This window comes from Ceratotherium simum, chromosome 2 (genome assembly GCF_057802395.1).
Source record: "Ceratotherium simum simum isolate JZ-2026a chromosome 2, ASM5780239v1, whole genome shotgun sequence".
NCBI classification, from domain to species: Eukaryota; Metazoa; Chordata; class Mammalia; order Perissodactyla; family Rhinocerotidae; genus Ceratotherium; species Ceratotherium simum.
Window position 1 is genome coordinate 7,735,117 of NC_141901.1, and position 20,956 is coordinate 7,756,072.

General features: G+C 40.4%; 1 protein-coding gene across 1 annotated transcript in view; it reads left to right on the forward strand.

Annotated features, from left to right (window-relative positions):
- The window catches only part of FMO2 (flavin containing dimethylaniline monoxygenase 2), a 33,549-nt gene extending 14,517 nt beyond the window's left edge, over positions 1-19,032 (forward strand). Inside the window, exons 4-8 of the mRNA XM_014783433.2 lie at positions 1,211-1,353; positions 11,382-11,581; positions 13,306-13,661; positions 16,598-16,670; positions 17,692-19,032. Coding sequence (XP_014638919.1) covers positions 1,211-1,353; positions 11,382-11,581; positions 13,306-13,661; positions 16,598-16,670; positions 17,692-18,043 — 1,124 coding nt within the window. The 3' untranslated portion in view covers positions 18,044-19,032. The remainder of the gene's footprint in view (positions 1-1,210; positions 1,354-11,381; positions 11,582-13,305; positions 13,662-16,597; positions 16,671-17,691) is intronic.
- The last annotated feature ends 1,924 nt before the right edge of the window (positions 19,033-20,956 follow it).

The window sequence follows — 20,956 nt, forward strand, 5'->3', positions numbered from 1 at the left end:
GGTCAAATACCATATGATTTCCTTCATTAAGTAGTAGATAATAACAACAATAAACAAACACATAGGGACAGAGATTGGATTGGTGGTTACCAGAGGGGAAGGGGGGAGGGAGGAGGGTAAAAGGGATAATTCGGTACGTGTGTGGTGATGGGTTGTAATTAGTATTTGGGTGGTCAACATGATGTAATCTATGCAGAAATAGAAGTACAATGATGTACACCTGAAATTTTTACAATGTTATAAACCAATGTTACTGCAATAAACAAAAAAAAAAAAAAAAAAAGTCCTGATGCCTAGGGCACCAACTCCAAGATTCAATAGGTGTAGGATAGGCCTAGGTCAATTAAGGGTTGCTCAAGTGATTTTAATATGCAGCCAGCATTGAGACCTACTGATCTAAAGCAATGGTTCTCAAACACAATCATCTAGAGGGCTTTTTAAAACACAACTTGCTAGGCCCCACCCCTAGCATTTCCAATTCAGTAGGTCTGGTGTGTGGCTGAGAATATGCATTTCTAACAAGCTCCCAGGTAATGCTAATGCTGCTACCCGAGGGATCACACTTTGACAACTAATGATCTCAAGGTTCTTTCAAGTAACCCACCATCAATGGCAAATAGTTTACTAAAGTCCTGTATTCCTGGTAAAGGACAAAGAGTCTTGTCTTTGAAGAGGCTTGTCCAGTAAGTTACTAGAACAAGGAAATCATCCCTCACCTTCTATGTCTGGTTTTTTGTTTTCGTTTTTGTTTGCTTTTGCAAAATAAGACTGATAAATATTATTTTAATTATTACACAATTACAATAATAGCACTTCATAATGTATTTGAGAATCATTTAAGAGAATATATGCTATGTGATGTTAAAGTATCATTGAACAGTCTGAAATAGAATGATGGGTAGTCAGAAGCCAGCATCTGACTGCTCTATTCATCAAAAACATTTGTTTGTTCTCTTTGTTTGTTTGTTCATAATAAATATGTAAGCTGCAGCTTCTAAAAGGAACTCCTTTGGTCCTATACCCTATGCTTAACCCAACATTTCCTATATACTTGGTACTTTGAGTTTGTCACTTGACCTTGCTATTGTAACTCCCTTAAGAGGAGAAGAGACAAAACAAATGATTGACCCCAGAAAGGAAAAGCTGACAACGCAGTTTTATTGAAATTAACTTGACATAGTTCACGGACTTGTCTCTTCTTCCCCTCTAGGTATCGAGAGGTTCAAAGGTCAGTATTTCCACAGCCGCCAATACAAGCACCCAGAGGGATTTGAGGGGAAACACATCCTGGTGATTGGAATAGGAAACTCCGCCTCAGATATTGCCGTTGAGCTGAGTAAGAAGGCTGCTCAGGTACGATGCTCTCTGCTTCCCTTTTACCATGGAGGAGAGGAAAGGGGAGGGGCATATGGGAAAATCTCAGCCATTTAACCAAGGCTCCATGACTCATTAATTGATTGGTTGGTTGGTTGCGCAGTGTGGTATCATACAGAATCTGGAAATCAAGAAGCCAGAGTTTACCTCCCACCTCTGCCACTAATCAGCTGTATAACCTAGAGTGAGTCATTTTACTTCTCTAGGCTATGGTTCTGTCATTTTTTAAATGGAAAGTTTGAACCAGGTGACTTTTAGCACAAAAGGCCTTAATGATTGACCTGTTCATATTTTGGGGAGTGCCTTTTAGAAATTTAGTGCATATCTGAATTCTATTTGAAATGTAAATAATCCTTAGTTACCCAAGGATCATGAAAAGGAAGATTAAATAGACCCCTAACCAAGACCATAGATATTTAGGTGTTCCCTGAGGCCTTCCAACCACTATCATCTTTACACCCTCTCAAGAATGACACTGCTGAGCTGCCAAAGAGTCAAACATTACAAAATGTAGATAATGCTGACAGCGATGGTTGGGAATGGTGGAAAATAAATCCCTTCTGGAAGGTCAGACCTAGGCAAAGATGGGAAAATAGCTAAGGTTTCTCTCCACAAAGCATTCTCTCTCTACAGGGCCTGGACCCAGGGGTCCTATTACTCCTTCACTAGCCTCCTCAGCATGGCATCTTCTGGCTACACAGGCCTTTCCATGGCCATGTCCACAACAAGCAAAACTGTCCTATCCTGAGTCTCAAACTTTCAGGGCTTGAGTTGCCCCGCAGCAAATGTGATAAACAAACATGGTGCCTCTCCAGCAGGTTAATGAAGGGGTTACACTGGGACCTGTCAGAGACACCTATCAGTCAGTGCCAGTCTGGGGACAGAGCAGGTCTCTAGCACCAGAAAGAGATTTACTAGACCCAAGAGATCCTCACCTTTTTTGTGGAAAGAAATCACTTTTCACTTTTCAAAGCTTTACGACCTTGATGTGAAGAACAAATGAGGAGGCAGTAACTGTAAAGGCTTGGAGCAGAACAGAGTTGGGGAGGGTGAGGTCCCAGGTCCAGTCTCCTTCCTGTTGGGAATACCTGTCAAGCTTGAGGAAGGGAGTGTGATGAGAGAAGCAGACTTAGCTATCAACTAAGTGACGCTCCAGACTAAACCACTATATGTTGCAGGTCAGTGATTTGGCCTTAGAACAGATGTACCAAGATATCAAATCTGAGATTGCAAGATCCAATTCCTTATGTGGGTCTTGCCATGTAAAAAGCCTGTCAATGATGCCGGATTCAATATTAAGAAACCACCTTGGCTATATTTGTGTGCCTTACAGCTCCTTAAACAATCTTTTGAATAGAATGTCTCTTTAATATTTATTAAATTAATAACATTAATTATAATTATGATAAAATCTCTTATACAAAGTAAGGTACTCTCAACCCTTTTGTGAGAAGATCGAGCAGAGAATTTCCAGGAGCTAGTATGTAAGGGACAGAACTAGGTGCATCTGCAAAGCTTAACATTGCAGCCTAAACTCACCATAGTCCTGAGTGTGCTCTGCTTCTGCTAAAGAAAGTTCACATTCATAAGTACACCACATGCTCTACCACAGTCCAAAAGCACTACTCAAGATACTATGGGATAGTGCTGAGTCCTCCACACACTTCCCCACCCAAAACCAAATCTCTGGCCCTTGGCCTGATGTTTGCATCTCAGAGAAAGCGTCCTGAGCCTAAATCCTGAGGTATATCGCCCTGTTGCAGCTAGTGGAGCTAGCCAGGTTAGGATCCCTGCTGTAGGAATGTCACAGCAGAAAGAGGGTAAATAAAGTAGGCAGAGCAACCAATATGAAACATGGATGGATCCTAAGGAAGAAAGGTGGACAGTAGGTAATGGAAAGAAACACTCATGGAACTATTTAAGTATGATGTCTAATACCTAATCAAAGTATTGCCAAGTCAACATAATGGCAAGAGCAGGAAAAAATCAGGACGTAAGTATATTACCGCACACAGACCAACGATTCAACACTGTTTTATGCAGGTGCTACTTCACAAGCTAAGGAGTCGAGACCCTTCCCAGCAAAATTTGTCTCCAAATTCTGGCTCACTCCAGTTGTGTGGCACTGTATGAAACACCTCTCCTCCTGCCTAAATTTACAAAATAATAATAGATAGCAGTGCTTATCACCTGCCAGGCAATATGTTAAGTACTTTACATATATCATCTCATTTAATCTGCCATAATAATCCCATGAGGTAGGTACTGTTATTACGCCCACTTTGTAGAGAGAGAAACAGAGGCACATAGAGGTTGAAATAACTCACCCAAGGCAACACAGCTTTTAAGTAGTGGAGCTGGGATTCAAACCCAGGCAGTCTGGATCCAGAAGTCCTGGGCCTAGGGTCCATGAGCTTAAACTCCAACAGGAATCAGTTTCCTTGCAAGAGAATATTATTTAAGTGTTTATCAAGGACTACCTTATACAACAGAACTCATAGAATGGTATGAGTACAATTTTGAGAAGTGAGTCAAATATGCATTTGGACAATGGGGGATTAACAGTAAACAAGGTAAAATGTATATTTGAAAAAGAGATTTAAATGCACATTTTGAAAACAAGGGAAACCTAAGTAAACAAGGTAAAGAATACATCTGAAAGGGGATTCAGACATGCACTTGAAGAGAGTGGGAATCACAGTATAAACTCAGAGTTTTTAACTTTTGTTTTGTTTTGGTTTGGTTTTTTTTTGTTTGTTTATTGCAGTAACATTGGTTTATAACATTGTAAAAATTTCAGGTGTACATCATTGTACTTCTATTTCTGCATAGATTACATCATGTTCACCACCAAAATACTAATTACAACCCATCACCACACACATGTACCGAATTATCCCTTTCACCCTCCTCCCTCCCCCCTTCCCCTCTGGTAACCACCAATCCAATCTCTGTCCCTATGTGTTTGTTTATTGTTGTTATTATCTACTACTTAATGAAGGAAATCATACGGTATTTGACCTTCTCCCTCTGACTTATTTCACTTTGCATTATACCCTCAATGTCCATCCATGTTGTCACAAATGGCTGGATTTCATCGTTTCTTATGGCTGAGTAGTATTCCATTGTGTATATATACCACAGCTTCTTTATCCATTCGTCCCTTGATGGGCACTTAGGTTGCTTCCAAGTCTTGGCTATTGTGAATAACGCTGCAATGAACACAGGGGTGCATGTACCTTTGCAAATTGGTGTTTTCAAGTTCTTTGGATAAATACCCAACAGTGGGATAGCTGGATCATATGGTAGTTCTATCCTCGATTTTTTGAGAAAGCTCCATACTGTTTTCCATAGTGGTTGCACCAGTTTGCATTCCCACCAGCAGTGTATGAGAGTTCCCTTCTCTCCACATCCTCTCCAACACATGTTGTTTCCTGTCTTGTTAATTATAGCCATTCTGATGGGTGTGAGGTGATACCTCATTGTAGTTTTGATTTGCATTTCCCTGATAGTTAGTGATTTTGAACATCTTTTCATGTGTCTGTTGGCCATCTGTATATCTTCTTTGGAGAAATGTCTGTTCAGGTCTTTTGCCCATTTTTTAATTGGGTTGTTAGTTTTTTTGTTGCTGAGATGCGTGAGTTCTTTATATATTTTGGAGATTAAGCCCTTATCAGATGTATGGTTTGCAAATATCTTCTCCCAATTGTTAGGTTGTCTTTTTGTTTTGTTGATGGTTTCCTTTACTGTGCAGAAGCTTTTTAGTTTGATGTAGTCCCATTTGTTTATTTTTTCTATTGTTTCTCTTGCCCGGTCAGATGTGGTGTTTGAAAAGATGTTGCTAAGACCGATGTGGAAGAGCGTACTGCCTATGTTTTCTTCTAGAAGTTTCATAGTTTCAGGTCTTACATTCAAGTCTTTAATCCATTTGGAGTTAATTTTTGTGTATGGTGTAAGGTAAGGGTCTACTTTCATTTTTTTGCATGTGGCTATCCAGTTTCCCCAACACCATTTGTTGAAGAGACTTTCTTTTCTCCATTGTATGTTCTTGGCTCCTTTGTCAAAGATTAGCTGTCCATAGATGTGCGGGTTTATTTCTGGGCTTTCGATTCTATTCCATTGATCTGTGTGTCTGTTTTTGTGCCAATACCATGCTGTTTTGGTTACTATAGCTTTGTAGTATATTTTGAAATCAGGGAGTGTGATACCTCCAGCTTTGTTCTTTTTTCTCAGGATTCCTTTAGCTATTCGGGGTCTTTTGTTGTTCCATATAAATTTTAGGATTCTTTGTTCTACTTCTGTGAAAAATGTTGTTGGAACTTTGATAGGGATTGCATTGAATCTATAGATGGCTTTAGGAAGTATGGACATCTTAACTATGTTAATTCTTCCAATCCAAGAGCACGGAATGTCTTTCCATTTCTTTGTGTCTTCTTCAATTTCTTTCAGAAATGTTTTATAGTTTTCAGTGTACAGATCTTTCACCTCTTTGGTTAAGTTTATTCCTAGGTATTTTATTCTTTTTGTTGCAATTGTAAATGGGATGGTATTTTTAATTTCTCTTTCTGCTACTTCGTTGTTAGTGTACAGAAATGCAACTGATTTTTGTATGTTGATTTTGTATCCTGCAACTTTACCATATTCGTTTATTACTTCTAAAAGTTTTCTGGTGGATTCTTTGGGGTTTTCTATATATAAAATCATGTCATCTGCAAATAGTGACAGTTTCACTTCTTCCTTTCCAATTTGGATCCCTTTTATTTCTTTCTCTTGCCTGATTGCTCTGGCTAGGACTTCCAATACTATGTTAAATAGGAGTGGTGACAGTGGGCATCCTTGTCTGGTTCCTGTTCTTAGAGGGATAGCTTTCAGTTTTTCACCATTGAGGATGATATTAGCTGTGGGTTTCTCATATATGGCCTTTATTATGTTGAGGTACTTTCCTTCTATACCCATTTTATTCAGAGTTTTTATCATAAATGGATGCTGGATCTTGTCAAATGCTTTCTCTGCATCTATTGAGATGATCATGTGATTTTTGTTCTTCATTTTATTAATGTGGTGTATTACGTTGATTGATTTGCGAACATTGGACCATCCCTGCATACCTGGAATAAATCCCACTTGATCATGGTGTATAATCTTTTTAACGTATTGTTGTATGCGATTTGCTACTATTTTGTTGAGGATTTTTGCATTGATGTTCATCAGTGATATTGGCCTGTAATTTTCTTTTTTTGTGTTGTCCTTGTCTGGTTTTGGTATCAGGGTAATGTCAGCTTCGTAGAATGAGTTAGGGAGCTTCCCGCCCTCCTCAATTTTTTGGAAGGGTTTGAGAAGGATAGGTATTAAGTCTTCTTTGAATGTTTGGTAGAATTCACCAGGGAAGCCGTCTGGTCCTGGACTTTTATTTTTGGGGAGGTTTTTGATTACTGTTTCGATCTCCTTCCTGGTGATTGGTCTATTCAAATTCTCTACTTCTTCTTGATCCAGTTTTGGAAGGTTGTATGATTCTAAGAATTTATCCATTTCTTCCAGATTGTTGAATTGCTTGGCATATAGCTTTTCATAGTATTCTCTTATAATCTTTTGTATTTCTGAGGTGTCTGTTGTAACCTCTCCTCTTTCATTTCTGATTTTACTTATTTGTGCCTTCTCTCTTTTTTTCTTGGTGAGTCTAGCTAAAGATTTGTCAATTTTGTTGATCTTTTCAAAGAATCAGCTCTTGGTTTTAATAATTTTTTCTATTTTTTTTTGGTCTCGATTTCATTTATTTCTGCTCTGATTTTTATTATTTCCCTTCTTCTACTGATTTTGGGCTTTGTTTGTTCTTCTTTTTCCAGTTCCTTCAGGTGCATTGTTAGATTGTTTATTTGCGATTTTTCTTGTTTGTTGAGATAGGCCAGTATTGCTATAAACTTCCCTCTTAGAACTGCTTTTGCTGTATCCCATAAATTCTGGCATGTCGTATTTTCATTTTCATTTGTCTCCAGGTATTTTTTGATTTCTTCTTTGATTTCTTCGTTAACCCAGTCGTTGTTCAGTAGCATTTTGTTTAATCTCCACGTATTTGTGGCTTTTCTGATTTTCTTCCTATAGTTGATTTCTAGTTTCATACCGTTGTGGTCAGAAAAGATGCTTGGTATTATTTCAATCTTCTTAAATTTATGGAGACTTGTTTTGTGGCCTAATATGTGATCAATCCTGGAGAATGTTCCATGTGCCTTTGAAAAGCACGTGTATTCTTCGGTTTTTGGATGGAATGCTCTGTATATATCTACTAGGTCCATCTGTTGTAGTGTGTCATTTAAGGCCAATGTTTCCTTATTGATCTTCTGTTTGGATGATCTATCCGTTGGTGTAAGTGGAGTGTTAAAGTCCCCTACTATTATTGTGTTACTGTCTATTTCTGTTTTTATGTCTGTTAATAACTGCTTTATATATTTAGGTGCACCTACATTGGGTGCGTAGATATTTACAAGTGTTATATCCTCTTGTTGGATTGTTCCCTTGATCATTATGTAATGCCCTTCTTTGTCTCTTTTTACAGTTTTTGTTTTAAAGTCTATTTTGTCTGATATGAGTACTGCTACCCCAGCTTTCTTTTCATTGCCATTTGCGTGGAGTATCTTTTTCCATCCCTTCACTTTGAGTTTGTGAGTGTCTTTAGGTCTGAAGTGTGTCTCTTGTATGCAGCATATATATGGGTCTTGTTTTTTTATCCAGTGAGCCACCCTCTGCCTTTTAATTGGAGCATTTAGTCCATTGACGTTTAAAGTAGCTATTGAGAAGTATGTACTTACTGCCATTTTTTAACTTTTTTTTTTTTTTCCTCAGTCAGTGTTTTAGTAGTCCTTCTCTGTTCCTTTCTTCTTCTATACAGAATTGATGGTCACTTTAGTTTGACCTCTGTCTCAAAGCTGTACTCTTTAACTCCCCTCCTCCCTCCTTTTATGTTTTTGATATCATATCTAACCTCTTTTTTGTGTATTTGTATCCATTACATTCTAATCATGGAAATAGATAATTTTTCCTATTTGTGGTCTTCTCTTTTCCCCTTAAATCAGTCCCTTTAACATTTCTTGTAGCACTGGTTTCTTGGTGACAAACTCCTTTAATTTTTGCTTATCTGGGAAAATTTTGATCTCTCCTTCCATTTTGAATGATAACCTTGCTGGGTAGAGTATTCTTGGCTGTAAGTTTTTTCCTTTTAGCACTTTAAATATATCGTGCCATTCTCTTCTAGCCTGTAAGGTTTCTGCTGAGAAGTCAGCTGATAGCCTTATGGGGTTTCCTTTGTATTTAACTTGACATTCTCTTGCGGCTTTTAGGATTCTCTCTTTATCTTTAATTCTGGACATTTTGATTATGATGTGTCTTGGTGTGGGCCTCTTTGGGTTTATCTTGTTTGGGGCTCTCTGTGCTTCCTGTACCTGGATGTCTGTTTCCTTCCTTAGGTTAGGAAAGTTTTCATCTATTATTTCTTGAAATAGATTCTCTGCCCCCTTGTCTCGCTCTACTCCTTCTGGGACACCTATAACACGGATGTTAGTGCGCTTGATGTTGTCCCAGAGGTCCCTTAGACTGTCCTCACTCTTTTTAATTCTTTTCTCTTTTACCTGTTCACCTTGGGTAATTTCTTCTCGTCTTTCTTCCAGCTCACAGATCCGTTCTTCTGTATCCTCTACTCTGCTTTTGAGTCCCTCTAATGAATTTTTCATTTCCAGTATTGTATTCTTCATTTCTGATTGGTTCTTTTTTATATCTTCCATTTCTTTGTTGACATTCTCACTGAGTTCATCTATTCTTCTCCCCAGATCAGTGAGCATCCTTAACACTCTTAGTTTGAATTCTCTGCCGGGTAGGTTGCTCATTTCTGTTTCACTTAGTTCCTTTTCTGGGGTTTTGTCGTGTTCCTCTACTTGGAATGTATTCCTTTGCCTCCTCATTTTGCCTCTTTCCCTGTGCTTGTGTCTATGTATTAGGTAGGTCAGCTATGTCTCCTGCTCTTGGATAGGTGACCTTATGTAAGTGATGCCTTAGGAGGCTTCCAGTGTGCTTCCCTCAGTTCTCAATGTTCCAGGGGTGGCCCCTATGTGGGCTACGTGTGTCCTTCTATTATGGCCTGTTAGCTCTCCCTATAGGTGCCCAGGGAGGTTGAGTTATGCTCCTGGCCAGCTGTTGTAATGCTCAGCTGCTTGTGGTTGTTGTGGGCCCTTCAGTCTCTTTATCAGGTGTGGGGAGCCCCAGCACAGTTGGCTGTAAGTTCTAATACCACATTTGTGTTGCAGTATTTCTTTTAACTCAGTAGGCCCCCAGCGTGGCAGGTTGTTAGGCTCAGGGCCTTACAATTGCTGTAAGCCTCTAGCCTATTATGTCTCTTGTCAGCTCTCTGAGTATTGCAACTGGGTGGGGCTGGCCTCAGGCACAGGAGTACCCAATTGTTTCAGGCTTTGGAAGGTGGGGCAAACCTCCTATGTGGGTCTTTGAGAAGCACAAATCATCTGCAGCTGACAAGCCCTGTTGCCCACAGGTCCACGCACACAGTCAACACAGTCCTGCCCCGTGTGAGCGCCCTGACCTCCCCAAGCAGACCCAGTCTCTCCACGGCGGGAGCCCCACACTCTCCACCTGCTCCTTGTACAGACCTTGCCCCGCTCAAGTCGGCTCAGTTGCCAGGCTGCAGAGAATCCAGTCACCAATCTATGCAGGCCCACACGTTGCCTGTGGGCTTGTTGTTGGGTGGGGCCAGTCTCTAGGGTGGGCTGCCTGCCCTGGCTGAGTTGGATTAAATCGGTGCTCTAGCGGGTGGAGCAGACCCTGGGCTAGCAGGCCTGAGGGAGAACTCCAATGGCGTCTGTGTCAGCACACCCACACCGGGCCACAACAAAGGCCGCTGCCAATGTCCCAGTCCCTGGAGAGGTCTCGCCCCTCACCAAGATGCACTCAGGGCCTATTAGGTGAGTCTCTTGTCACCGAAGCACTGTGCACCTTTCTTTCTGGTGATTTTAGGATGCTTTCTGGAACGGGTGAGTTTGTGCGAGGGCCCTTTAAGAGCCAGTTTTAGTTTCTTTGTGAACCGGGTTTTCTGGGGGTGCTCCCCAATGCTTTAGTAGCAGGCAAAGTCAGATATTATGCCGCTGGTCTCGATTGTGCTGGGTCCACAAAATGCCCACAGCGGGGGCGCTCCCCGGCTCAGGACCCCGCGCCTCCAGGGAGGGTGCGTACCTGTGAGCTGCTCCCGGCGGCCGTGAAGCTGGCGGCTTGTGAAGGCGGCGTTTTTCCTCTCCAGAAGGGAGTCTCTGCCTCTTCCACCTCAGTTAGGATGGTCCGTTGTTGCAGGAGTTCCTCTTATCCAGTTTTCAGTTCTGTCTCAGGGGTAATTTTTCCACGAGTAGTTGTAAATTAGCTGTGTCCACGGGAGGAGGTGAGTTCAGAGTCTGCCTACGCCGCCATCTTGACTCCCCTCCAGAGTTTTTAACTTTTAAAATACATAACGAATCTCTTTTAAGGGTGGGAGGAAGCTGGTTTCCCTTGTTATTCTCCCCTGGGGATATACAGATCTGTACATTTGTGCCTATCTAGTAATTAGGCTGTAATCATACCTTTCCTGAGATTATAATTGTTCACCTTCACTATGAAAGAGACTTGGGGTGGGTGGAAAGGTGAGAAGAGGGAAAAAGCATCGAACGACGACTGTAAACCTGGTGAAGACTTGTGGATTTTATGATTGGTATTAGCCCAAAGATTTTCTCTTGTCTCTATGATGTTCTCAAGACTGTTGTAGTCTTTCTCTCTCAGTGTAAATACCACCTGGTACCCCTTTTATGATAAAGCTGCCACAGAGCAGTGAAAATGAGAAGGACTTCACTGTGAGGTCCATCATATTTAAAACAAAGCATGTCAGCAAATTTTGGGGCCATACATGTGACATATCACCTAGATAGCAGGTTCATTTCGAAAGAGAAGATGCCCTGGTTTAAACTGCATTCCTTTTTGCTTACCAGGTGTTTATCAGCACCAGACATGGTTCCTGGGTCATGGGTCGTATCTCTGAAGATGGTTATCCCTGGGACGTGATCTTTCACACCCGATTTAGCTCCATGCTCCGAAACGTTTTGCCACGAACAATTGTAAAACAGATGATGGACCAACAGATGAATCGGTGGTTCAACCACGAAAATTATGGTCTTGAACCTCAAAACAAGTAGAGTTATTTTTCTTTTTTATGGTATACTCATTGGTAAGCAAAGTTGTCAGAGGTGCCTCTTTCCACAAAGAGCCAAATTGCTAACATAGTATTTCAAACCACAACCTAACGGTGTAGGTATCATGTAGGTCCTGGAGTTTGAATTCCAATTTTGTTCTGTATGTCTTTTAAAAAGTGAATATTCAGGGCCGGCCCCGTGGCTTAGCGGTTAAGTGCGCGTGCTCCGCTGCTGGCGGCCCCAGGTTCGGATCCCGAGCGCACACCGACGTACCGCTTCTCCGGCCATGCTGAGGCCGAGTCCCACATACAGCAACTAGAAGGATGTGCAGCTATGACATACAACTATCCTCTGGGGCTTTGGGGGGACAATAAATAAATAAATAAAATTTTTTTTAAAAAAGTGAATATTCAAGAGATGAAGTAGAAATGTTATAAGCTGCCCTAGAAAACAGACCTAGGATCACAAGAAGAACTTTTTAATACCCAAGCTGTCCCACATTGGAAAAGGCTACTTGAAGAGATTGTGACTTTCCTTTCAGAGGGGTGTAGGAAACATGTCCCAAATTCTGCATCTGATAATTCATACTTTGCTAACTCTGTACACCACGAGGATTCTTCCCATGGGCAGCTTTTGAGAACATACTCGTTGTCTTTGCCAAAAAACAAATCTCTGTTGATCTCAAAGTTATACATCACTGACCTTATAAACACAAGCAAATACTATGGATGTTTATTTTTCTTCAGTTGATAATAGGCTCCTTCAATTTAAAAAAAAAAAAAGAAGAAGAACAAAAGAGCTTTAGAATCTTTCAACAAATGCCATGGGACTGCCATATTCTGACATCTGATACATGTGGCATGTGCTGTCTTATTTTTTTGAAAAATGGTTCTCAGATCTACAAAAAAAGGAATTCCAGAAATACAAACAGACTTTGCTCCATCGCCCATGCTATCACATACAGAGACTTCTTGGATATTTGCAATCAACAAACATCCCCAAATTTAATTTTATACGTGAATTTTCACACTGATCCTTTAATAAGTTTCAAAACTAATGGGAATTCAACAAATTTTCCCTTTCTTACTCATGACCAGATAGAGATTAAATAGAACAGAAAGATAATTAAAGGTAGATAACATAAAACAATGGTAGAAACATCGCTGGAATACTCAGGGATTGACCGTAGGCACTGGCATTTTGTCTAAGCCCTTGGGGATGCCTCCTTTTTTGAACTGTCTTTACCCACATCACCTACATGTTTTCCCTTATTTGTTGAGGGGAGAGATTTGTGACATGAGAATAAAGTCAGATACTAAGATTTGGGGCAGACCAACTAGTCAAGTTGGAAAGTTTTGTGGATATTTAAGAAATCTCTTTATTCTAGGAGCCAACCCCATAAAATCTCAAGAGAGTTCAAGACTCCTCATGAAAAGCTCCTTCTGGGGGCCAGCCCTGTAACATAGTGGTTAAGTTCAGTGTGTTCCAATTTGGTGGCCTGGGTTCACAGGCCCAGATCCAGGTGCAGACCTACACTACTCATCAGCCACACGGTGGCGGTGACCCACATATAAAGTAGAGGAAGATTGGCACAGATGCTAGCTCAAGGCTAATCTTCCTCAAGCAAAAAATGAGGACCATTGGCAAAATATGTTAGCTCAGGGCTAATCTTTCTTAGCGAAAAAAAAAGCTCCTTCTGAGTGTTTTCCTCTGTGTGTTTCAGATACCTTATGAAAGAACCTGTAGTAAATGATGACCTTCCAAGTCGTATACTCTATGGAGCCATCAAGGTGAAATCCAGAGTGAAAGAGCTCACAGAAACTTCTGCCATCTTTGAGGATGGAACAGTGGAGGAGAACATTGATATCATTGTCTTTGCAACGGGATATACTTTCTCTTTTCCCTTCCTTGAAGAGTCATTTGTTAAAGTAGAGGAAAATATGGTCTCACTGTATAAATGCGTGTTCCCTCCTCACCTGGAGAAGTCAACCTTTGCATGCATTGGTCTCATCCAGCCCTTGGGTTCCATTTTCCCAACAGTTGAACTTCAAGCTCGTTGGGTGACAAGAGTTTTCAAAGGTGAGTGAGTGGGCAAGTGAGTGGCTGAGGGTTTTCACACCTGGTGGAGTTTGCTCAATAACGAGTTTAAATAAGAAAGTTGCAGACAGGAAGGTTGCCAATCTTGGCTGCTCTCACAAGATTAATGGCCTAAAAAGTTAGTGGAGAATTCACAAAATAACAAATACAAAGATACAATAATAATAAATATCTCCAATCATTCCTTTGAAATATTAGAAAGTTCAGAGAATTGTGATTGGCATAAAGTTAAGTACATGTTATTCTTTCTTTGAATCATGAGAGAACAGTTAAGAAGGAAAACATCTATGACTCCTGGCTTTACCTATATGATGTTTATACATTCCTCAGAATATGTGCAAATCAAGAGACCTAGGGCCTACTCCATACTTAACTCCAAATCAACTCTCAATACCTAAGCAGTTCAACCTCACAGATCCCTACAAAGTTGTAAAACTATTGAAGGTTTCTATCTGAGCATCTGTGCAGCACTTTGCACTCCAGAGGGCTATTATCTCTCTGACCACAGGGTTCAATTCAGCTCAACAAAAGCTCACTGAATATCTAGCCCTGTGCTGGAACCTGGTGGGATAGAAAGAAATTTTAACAGATTATTTTAACATAAGACAGATGCTTTAGTAGAGCAATTATGGAGTGCGTGGGATGAAGAGAAAGGATGCTTAGCAACAGCAGAGGGGGATAAAGGGAGGGCACATGGTCAAGGAAAACTTCCTAGCGACTGAGTTTCTCAGGTGCAGAAAAGGGAATCACTTGAGCCAGAACACAGAGGCATGAGGAGAATTACAAGCTATTTGCCATTCCTAGAACATGAGGTGTGTGGCAGAGAGGAGTGAGAGATTATTCTTAGAGAAGAAGGGGCCAGGACACAGGAAACTTGTAAGGCGTTGTTTTAACCGGGGAAAAGGGGTCGGATCGGTCAAAGAATAGCATCTTTCCTGCCCAAAGAACCACTCAGAGCAAATATCTAATAAGTAAGCAGTGATTGTTTATTAATAGAGATATACAAAATTAGGCTGAAGCAGCTACAGCGAAAGAAAATCAGAAAAATACGAGAATACAAGAATGGCAAAATGAAAGTAACATCAAACCAGGTACTCACAACATCCACGCCTTTAGCCAGGGAAGTCCCAACAGCATGGTCAGGCGGGGAGTGCCAGTTGAGAGAAAGGATCCTGGGCAAGCCGTCCCCTCCGCAGGTGAGACTCCCGCCCGGGCAATGCTAAGCAAGGTTTTTTATTTAGGATTTCATCGAAGGCCCATATGAGAACATCTGGTGTGTCTTTTCTTTAGATGTTAGGTGTTATCTAGTGTGTACGTGCACCGTGACTCCCGCTAATCGTCCAGAGCCAACACAGATGGCCAGTCTGTGCCAGCTCCCGACGTTCCTAGAGTCTTGAGACATAAACAATTGCAGTTTGTATTGTGGGAGAAGGGCCAGTTCCCATCACAAGCAACTTCTTTGTATTTTTTCAGTGCAGATGGTTTCTGAGGGTCACAGAGTAGCCATCATGGATTCACTCATGTCAATTCAGGCATGCCAAGGAGCTTGAATATAAAATGTAGATTAGCTCTTCCCAAATGTGGCTACACATAAAAATCCGCTGGTGGACCCTTAAGGATCCTGATTAAGATTGGCCTGTGGACCTACGATCTCCATTTTAGAAAGCTCTTTAGGAAGAGGATCCAATGAAAGTTATAGCAAGGAACAGATATTATCAGATTTACATTTTTTGGGGTTTTTTTGTTGTTGTTAGGAGATTGTCCCTGAGCTAACATCTGTGCCAATCTTCCTCTATTTTGTGTATAGGACGCCACCACAGGATGGCTTGATGAGCTGTGTGTAGGTCTGCACCTGGGATCCAAACCCTGGAACCCCAGGCCACCGAAGCAGAGTGTGCGAACTCAACCACTACACCACCAGGCCAGCCCCCACATTTACATTTTCAATAGATTATTTCAGCATTAGCTGGGAGATAGATTTGAAAGGAGAAAAGAATGGGGTCTCAGAGACCAGTGAGAAGGCTACTGCAATAGTCTGTACTAAAATATGATGCAACCTGTGCCAGGCAGAGACAAAGTGGAGAAGAGGATATAAATGTGAGAAATAGTTAAGGATAAAATCAGCAGGACATAATGATTGGCTCAGTATAGGAAAATAAGAGAAAGGAATCAAGGATGACTTGCAGATCTCTGGCCATGGAAACTGGATGGACAGGTGCTATAAATAGAGAGGGGGCATGTGGAAGAAGATCCAAGTCTGAGCAGGAGGGCTTCAATGATGAGCTCAGTTTTGCACTCAGTGAATCTGAGATATCTGATGACTAGCCATCTCCAGGGGGAACTGACCATTTTTCAACATGTCTGAAGCTCAGGGGACATTTGTGGACAGGAGATGGGATCATAAGCACACAATGATAACTCTTGCATCAATCTACTTTCTCCATCCCCACTGCCCTCCCTTAGTTTGGGCCATTCTCTCTCTCACTAAGTTTACTTCACCACCCCTTTAACTGGTCTTGCTGCCTTTAAACTCACCTCCCTGCAGCCCATTTTCCAAAATTCAGCAGCTAGAGGGATCTTTCCAAAAGACAAATCTGATCTTGTCACTTCCTAAAGAAAACCCTCCCACAGCTTCCCATCACCTTCAGAATAGAGCTCAAACCACCTGGCCTGGTTTCCTGGCTCCGCAGTCTCTTATTCCCTCTCCAGCCCCTTCTCGTACCTCAGAGGCCATGCTGTAGCCTGTGCTCCAAGGGCAGCATCACATAGAACTCAACAGGAGTGGTGCTCCCTGGAGTTCAACGACACAGCCACCCAAACATGGTAAATGGCCCATGTTTAATTGTAGGAATCAACTACTAGATAAAACAATGATATTGAATCAAACCCTCTACTCAAACCAGTCTTTTATTTTCTAGGCTTGTGTACCTTGCCCTCAGAGAGGACAATGATGGAGGACATTATCAAGAGGAATGAAAAAAGAATTGACCTGTAAGAATGTTTTTTAAACAAAAATTCTTTACTTAAAGCAGTGTTTCTCAAAGTATAGTGATTTAACTACCTACAAGAACCACCTAGCTGCTTGTTAAAAATGCAAGTTCCTAGGCCACAACCCAGACCTACTGAATCAGAATCTCTGGATGAAACTGGATATTTGTATTTTTACGTTCTTCCTAGGTGATTCTTACACATACTAGTTAAAAACCAACTACTTAAAGGTAGGAATTTTACCCAATCAGAACATTTTTCCTTGACTTAATTTCATTTCAGTTTTGCATGATGCCCATGTTAGATTCCATATCTTCTCAGACCCCCTACAAACTATGGTTAGAGAGAGAATGAGATGGGGGCAATGGTGGTGACAGTAGCCTGAGTATCTCTGGAAAGTTGGCTGAGGGATCTCCCATCAAAGTAAATTAGAAAGAGGTTGGTTGAAGTGAAGGTTCAAGGATTTGTACTTTGTGATGAGGTGGAATGGGGTTCAATAGTGATTAAGCACCCTTGGAAAGTTGAATTGGGGGCCTTACATCACAGGTAGATGTTATCTCATGTTCAGATTGTAATTCGTCTACCATCTATTGATTATCTGCCATATGCCACCTAGAGTGCCAGGTACTTGATAATTGAACAAGCAAATATTAAGCATCCCCTCTGTGCAAGACACTGAGCTAGGCTTTCATCGGTGTTATCTTGTGAATCTGCAGTAATCCTGACCAGTTTGTACTTGCCTGGAGACTTGAAGCTGCTTAGTAAATATTAAATAATAATTCTAGTTATAAATCTTGTCATTCCTGGAACTTTTATGAATTCCTGGCTATTTATTTTACAGCTTACTCTCAATCCGGGATATGGGCCTCGTGATGGGATAAAGTGACACTTTCCACCAGAGATCAATTCAAAACTCATTATTCATTCACTCATTCCTTCATTCTTTCAACAACTATTGAATACCTAATGTTCTTATATAACTTAGAACATTTTGTGAATCTGCCTTTTTGCTTTCCTCATTAAGGTTTGGAAAGAGCCAAAGCCAGATATTGCAGACCAATTACATTGAGTACTTGGACGAGCTCGCCTCAGAGATAGGAGTGAAGCCACACTTCCTCTCTTTCTTGTTAAAAGATCCTAAACTTGCTGTGAAACTCTATTTTGGACCCTGCAACTCCTACCAGTATCGCCTGGTTGGACCTGGGCAATGGGAAGGAGCCAGGCATGCCATCCTCACTCAGAAACAAAGGATATTGAAGCCTTTGAAGACGCGGGCTCTACAAGAGTCAGCTAATTTCCCAGTTTCCTTCCTGTTGAAAATCTTGGGACTTCTTGCTGTTGTGGTGGCCATTTTCTCCCAACTTCAGTGGTTCTAATCTGTCAGCATTAATGTGCCTTTGGCGGTAATGTCAGTCAGTACATCTTAAAGGAAAAAGAAGACTGAAAGAAAAAATATTAAATCTATATTCTAAATTTTAGAGTTAAGAGGAACAGAGTAAGAGAGAGGTAACTGGAGAATTAGCAGAATTAGGTCTATGTATAAAACTAAAATTGTGGCATGAAATTTCTTTGCCATTCCACCCTTCCCTCAAGTTCACCAGACTCTCCAAAAAAAAAAAAAAACAATAAAATAACACTGGCTAAATAGTGCTGCCAGGCGTGATATAGGAGAGTTGTGTGGAAAAATACTCTAATTACACAGAGTGAAAAGCAGGCCCCATGGTTTAAATCACTGGAAAATTTAAATTGTGGGTAAATGTTTAAACTCCTGTTTAATGTTCTCAATAGTCTTCCTATCTGGACTCTATTTGGTAACAAAGTTCTCAGATGTTACATCATGATCCATTTGCTTAGTGGGGAATCACACAAAAATACTGGGGAAAAAGTGAGAAGATGGACTTAGAAAACAACAGCAATGCTCAAACAGACTTTTAGGGCCTCATGTTGAAAGCTAAGCAAATAGCCACATTTCTTATATTTTAATGGAAATACTGCTATAAAAATAAAAATAAACGTCATAATAGCTATATATAGATATATTTAGCACTTGTCATAGACCAGACATTGTGCCCCATGCACATTATATGTATTATTTCATTTAATTCTCACAACAATTCTGTGAGATGGATGCAGCCATTAGGCCCATTTTACAGATGATGAAACTGAGACTCAGAGCAAATTGAGTAATACACCCAAGACCACATAGCTGGTCTTATGATGGAACTGGGATTGGAACCCAGCTTTGCTTGACTCTACAATTGAAGATCATAGCCTTGCCCCGTAATATATTTATTTACAAAACCTTCCATTATTGATCAAGTACTTATTAACAGTTTATTTTCTTTATAATCTTATATATGTTACTTTTGGAGGAACTTTACATAGAAAACAACACTTCTTGCAAATATGATCTGATTTGTTTTATTTATAATATTTGGTTTATATTTTAGCTAGATCTAAAAAGCATTTGAAGGAATTTACAATGAAAGACACCTATACGACAACATTTAAGATAATCATTGACATTTAAAAAAAATAAGCATCGTGGAGGAAAAGTACTTCTCCCAAGTAGATGGAAAGCATCATAATGATTGAGCCTTGCGTTTATCTCTACCCTTACAGATAACCCGGTCAAAAAGCAAAACAATATGTAATCTTTGTCATCTAAAATAAATAAAAGGAAGCACACTGGTTTGTTAGGAAAGGCAAACATTTTCTTAGAACTGAAACCTAAAAGCAGCACAAGCAATTCAATGTCAGTAGACATTGAGCAACATAATAGATAAACATCTGGTTATGAAACATTCACTACAGCCATTGTTTCAACAAACTCTGTTTGGGGAGAGAAACTATGCCATAACCCCAGACCAAGGACTTCAAAGAGGGGGAAGAGGTCAGAGATTAAAGATTTAGGCAAATTTCTCCTTTATTCCTCCATAGTCTTTGTGGACTTTTTTTTTCACTTTGGCCTGGATTTCTCCCTCAAGGGCCAAGAACAATGTGATGGCAATCTCTGTCAGCAGAAACATTTTCTTTAAAGCCCATTAAAATGACACCAGTATTTAAACGCAAGATTTTCTTTTTATTTCTCTTATAAGCAGATTCCTTTGAAAAAAATTGCAAATGTATATATACTTAGTTCTTGACTAAAAACTGATTACTTTGCTAATTTTTAAGGATTATTTACAAGCCATTATATTAATAATAATAATAATAATAGAATTTATCAAGCCTTTATAGCAAGAGCAGGCAAAATACCGTCTGTGGATCGAATCCTGCCCACTACCTATTTCTGTAAATAAAGTTTTGTTGGAACACAGCCACACCTATTCACTTATCGTCTATGGCTCCTTTTAACTCTACAACGGCAGAGCTGAGTAGCTGCCACCGAAACAGCATGGCTCACAAAGCCTAAAATATTTACTCTCTGGCCCTTTACAGAAAAAGTTTGCCAATCCCTGCTTTGTAATGTGCAAAGCATCATCCTGATTATTTTTCATAACTTGCCTCATTCATCATTACCACTACCCAGTGAAGTAACTGTGGTTATTATCCTACTTCTACAATGGAACAGATTGAGAAACAATTGGCGGGTTGACACTGAATCAATAGGAAAAAATAGCTCCATTAGGACAAAATTATTACTAAATTTATATCCTTGAAAATTTTAGAAAAAGGATGATCTCTTGAAATCTTTCCAAACATTCTAGTATCTTTTTAAAAGCATAAATAGTTCATTTCCAGAGTCTGAGAATGACTAAGGAAGACTCACTCAAGTCTATTCTTCTGCCTCCACACATTCTGAAATGGGAAACTGTCCCAGACAAACCAGCTGGGATAGATTGTTCCAAGCTATAATCCAGACGATCTAGATCAGAAAATCTCAAGGAGCTTAGAGAAGGGCAGTTTCCTGAATATAAATGTAATAATAATTCAGACCTGCTGAATCAGCATCTCCAGTCTTGATAAGCTCCCTAGAAGATTCTTGTGCACACTAAATTTAGGAACCATTGGTTTGACGTCTCTCTAAAAAAGCTGCTTTCAGAGATTAATCCATGAGTCTTTCCACTCCTCAGGGCCAAATTCCACCTTAGGTTCTGCCTTGGTGCTCCTTGCTGCAGTCTACAATTCCTGTGCTTCTCCTGGAGAGGATGTTGGCTGGTCACCACCCTCCTCCAAAATCTCTCCCTGTGATGTGCCCCTTTACTAACCTTTCATTTTAACTCTCCTCTATATGATAGCTCCTTGATTTTCCGTACCAAGACCCAAAATGTCACATTTGTTCTTTA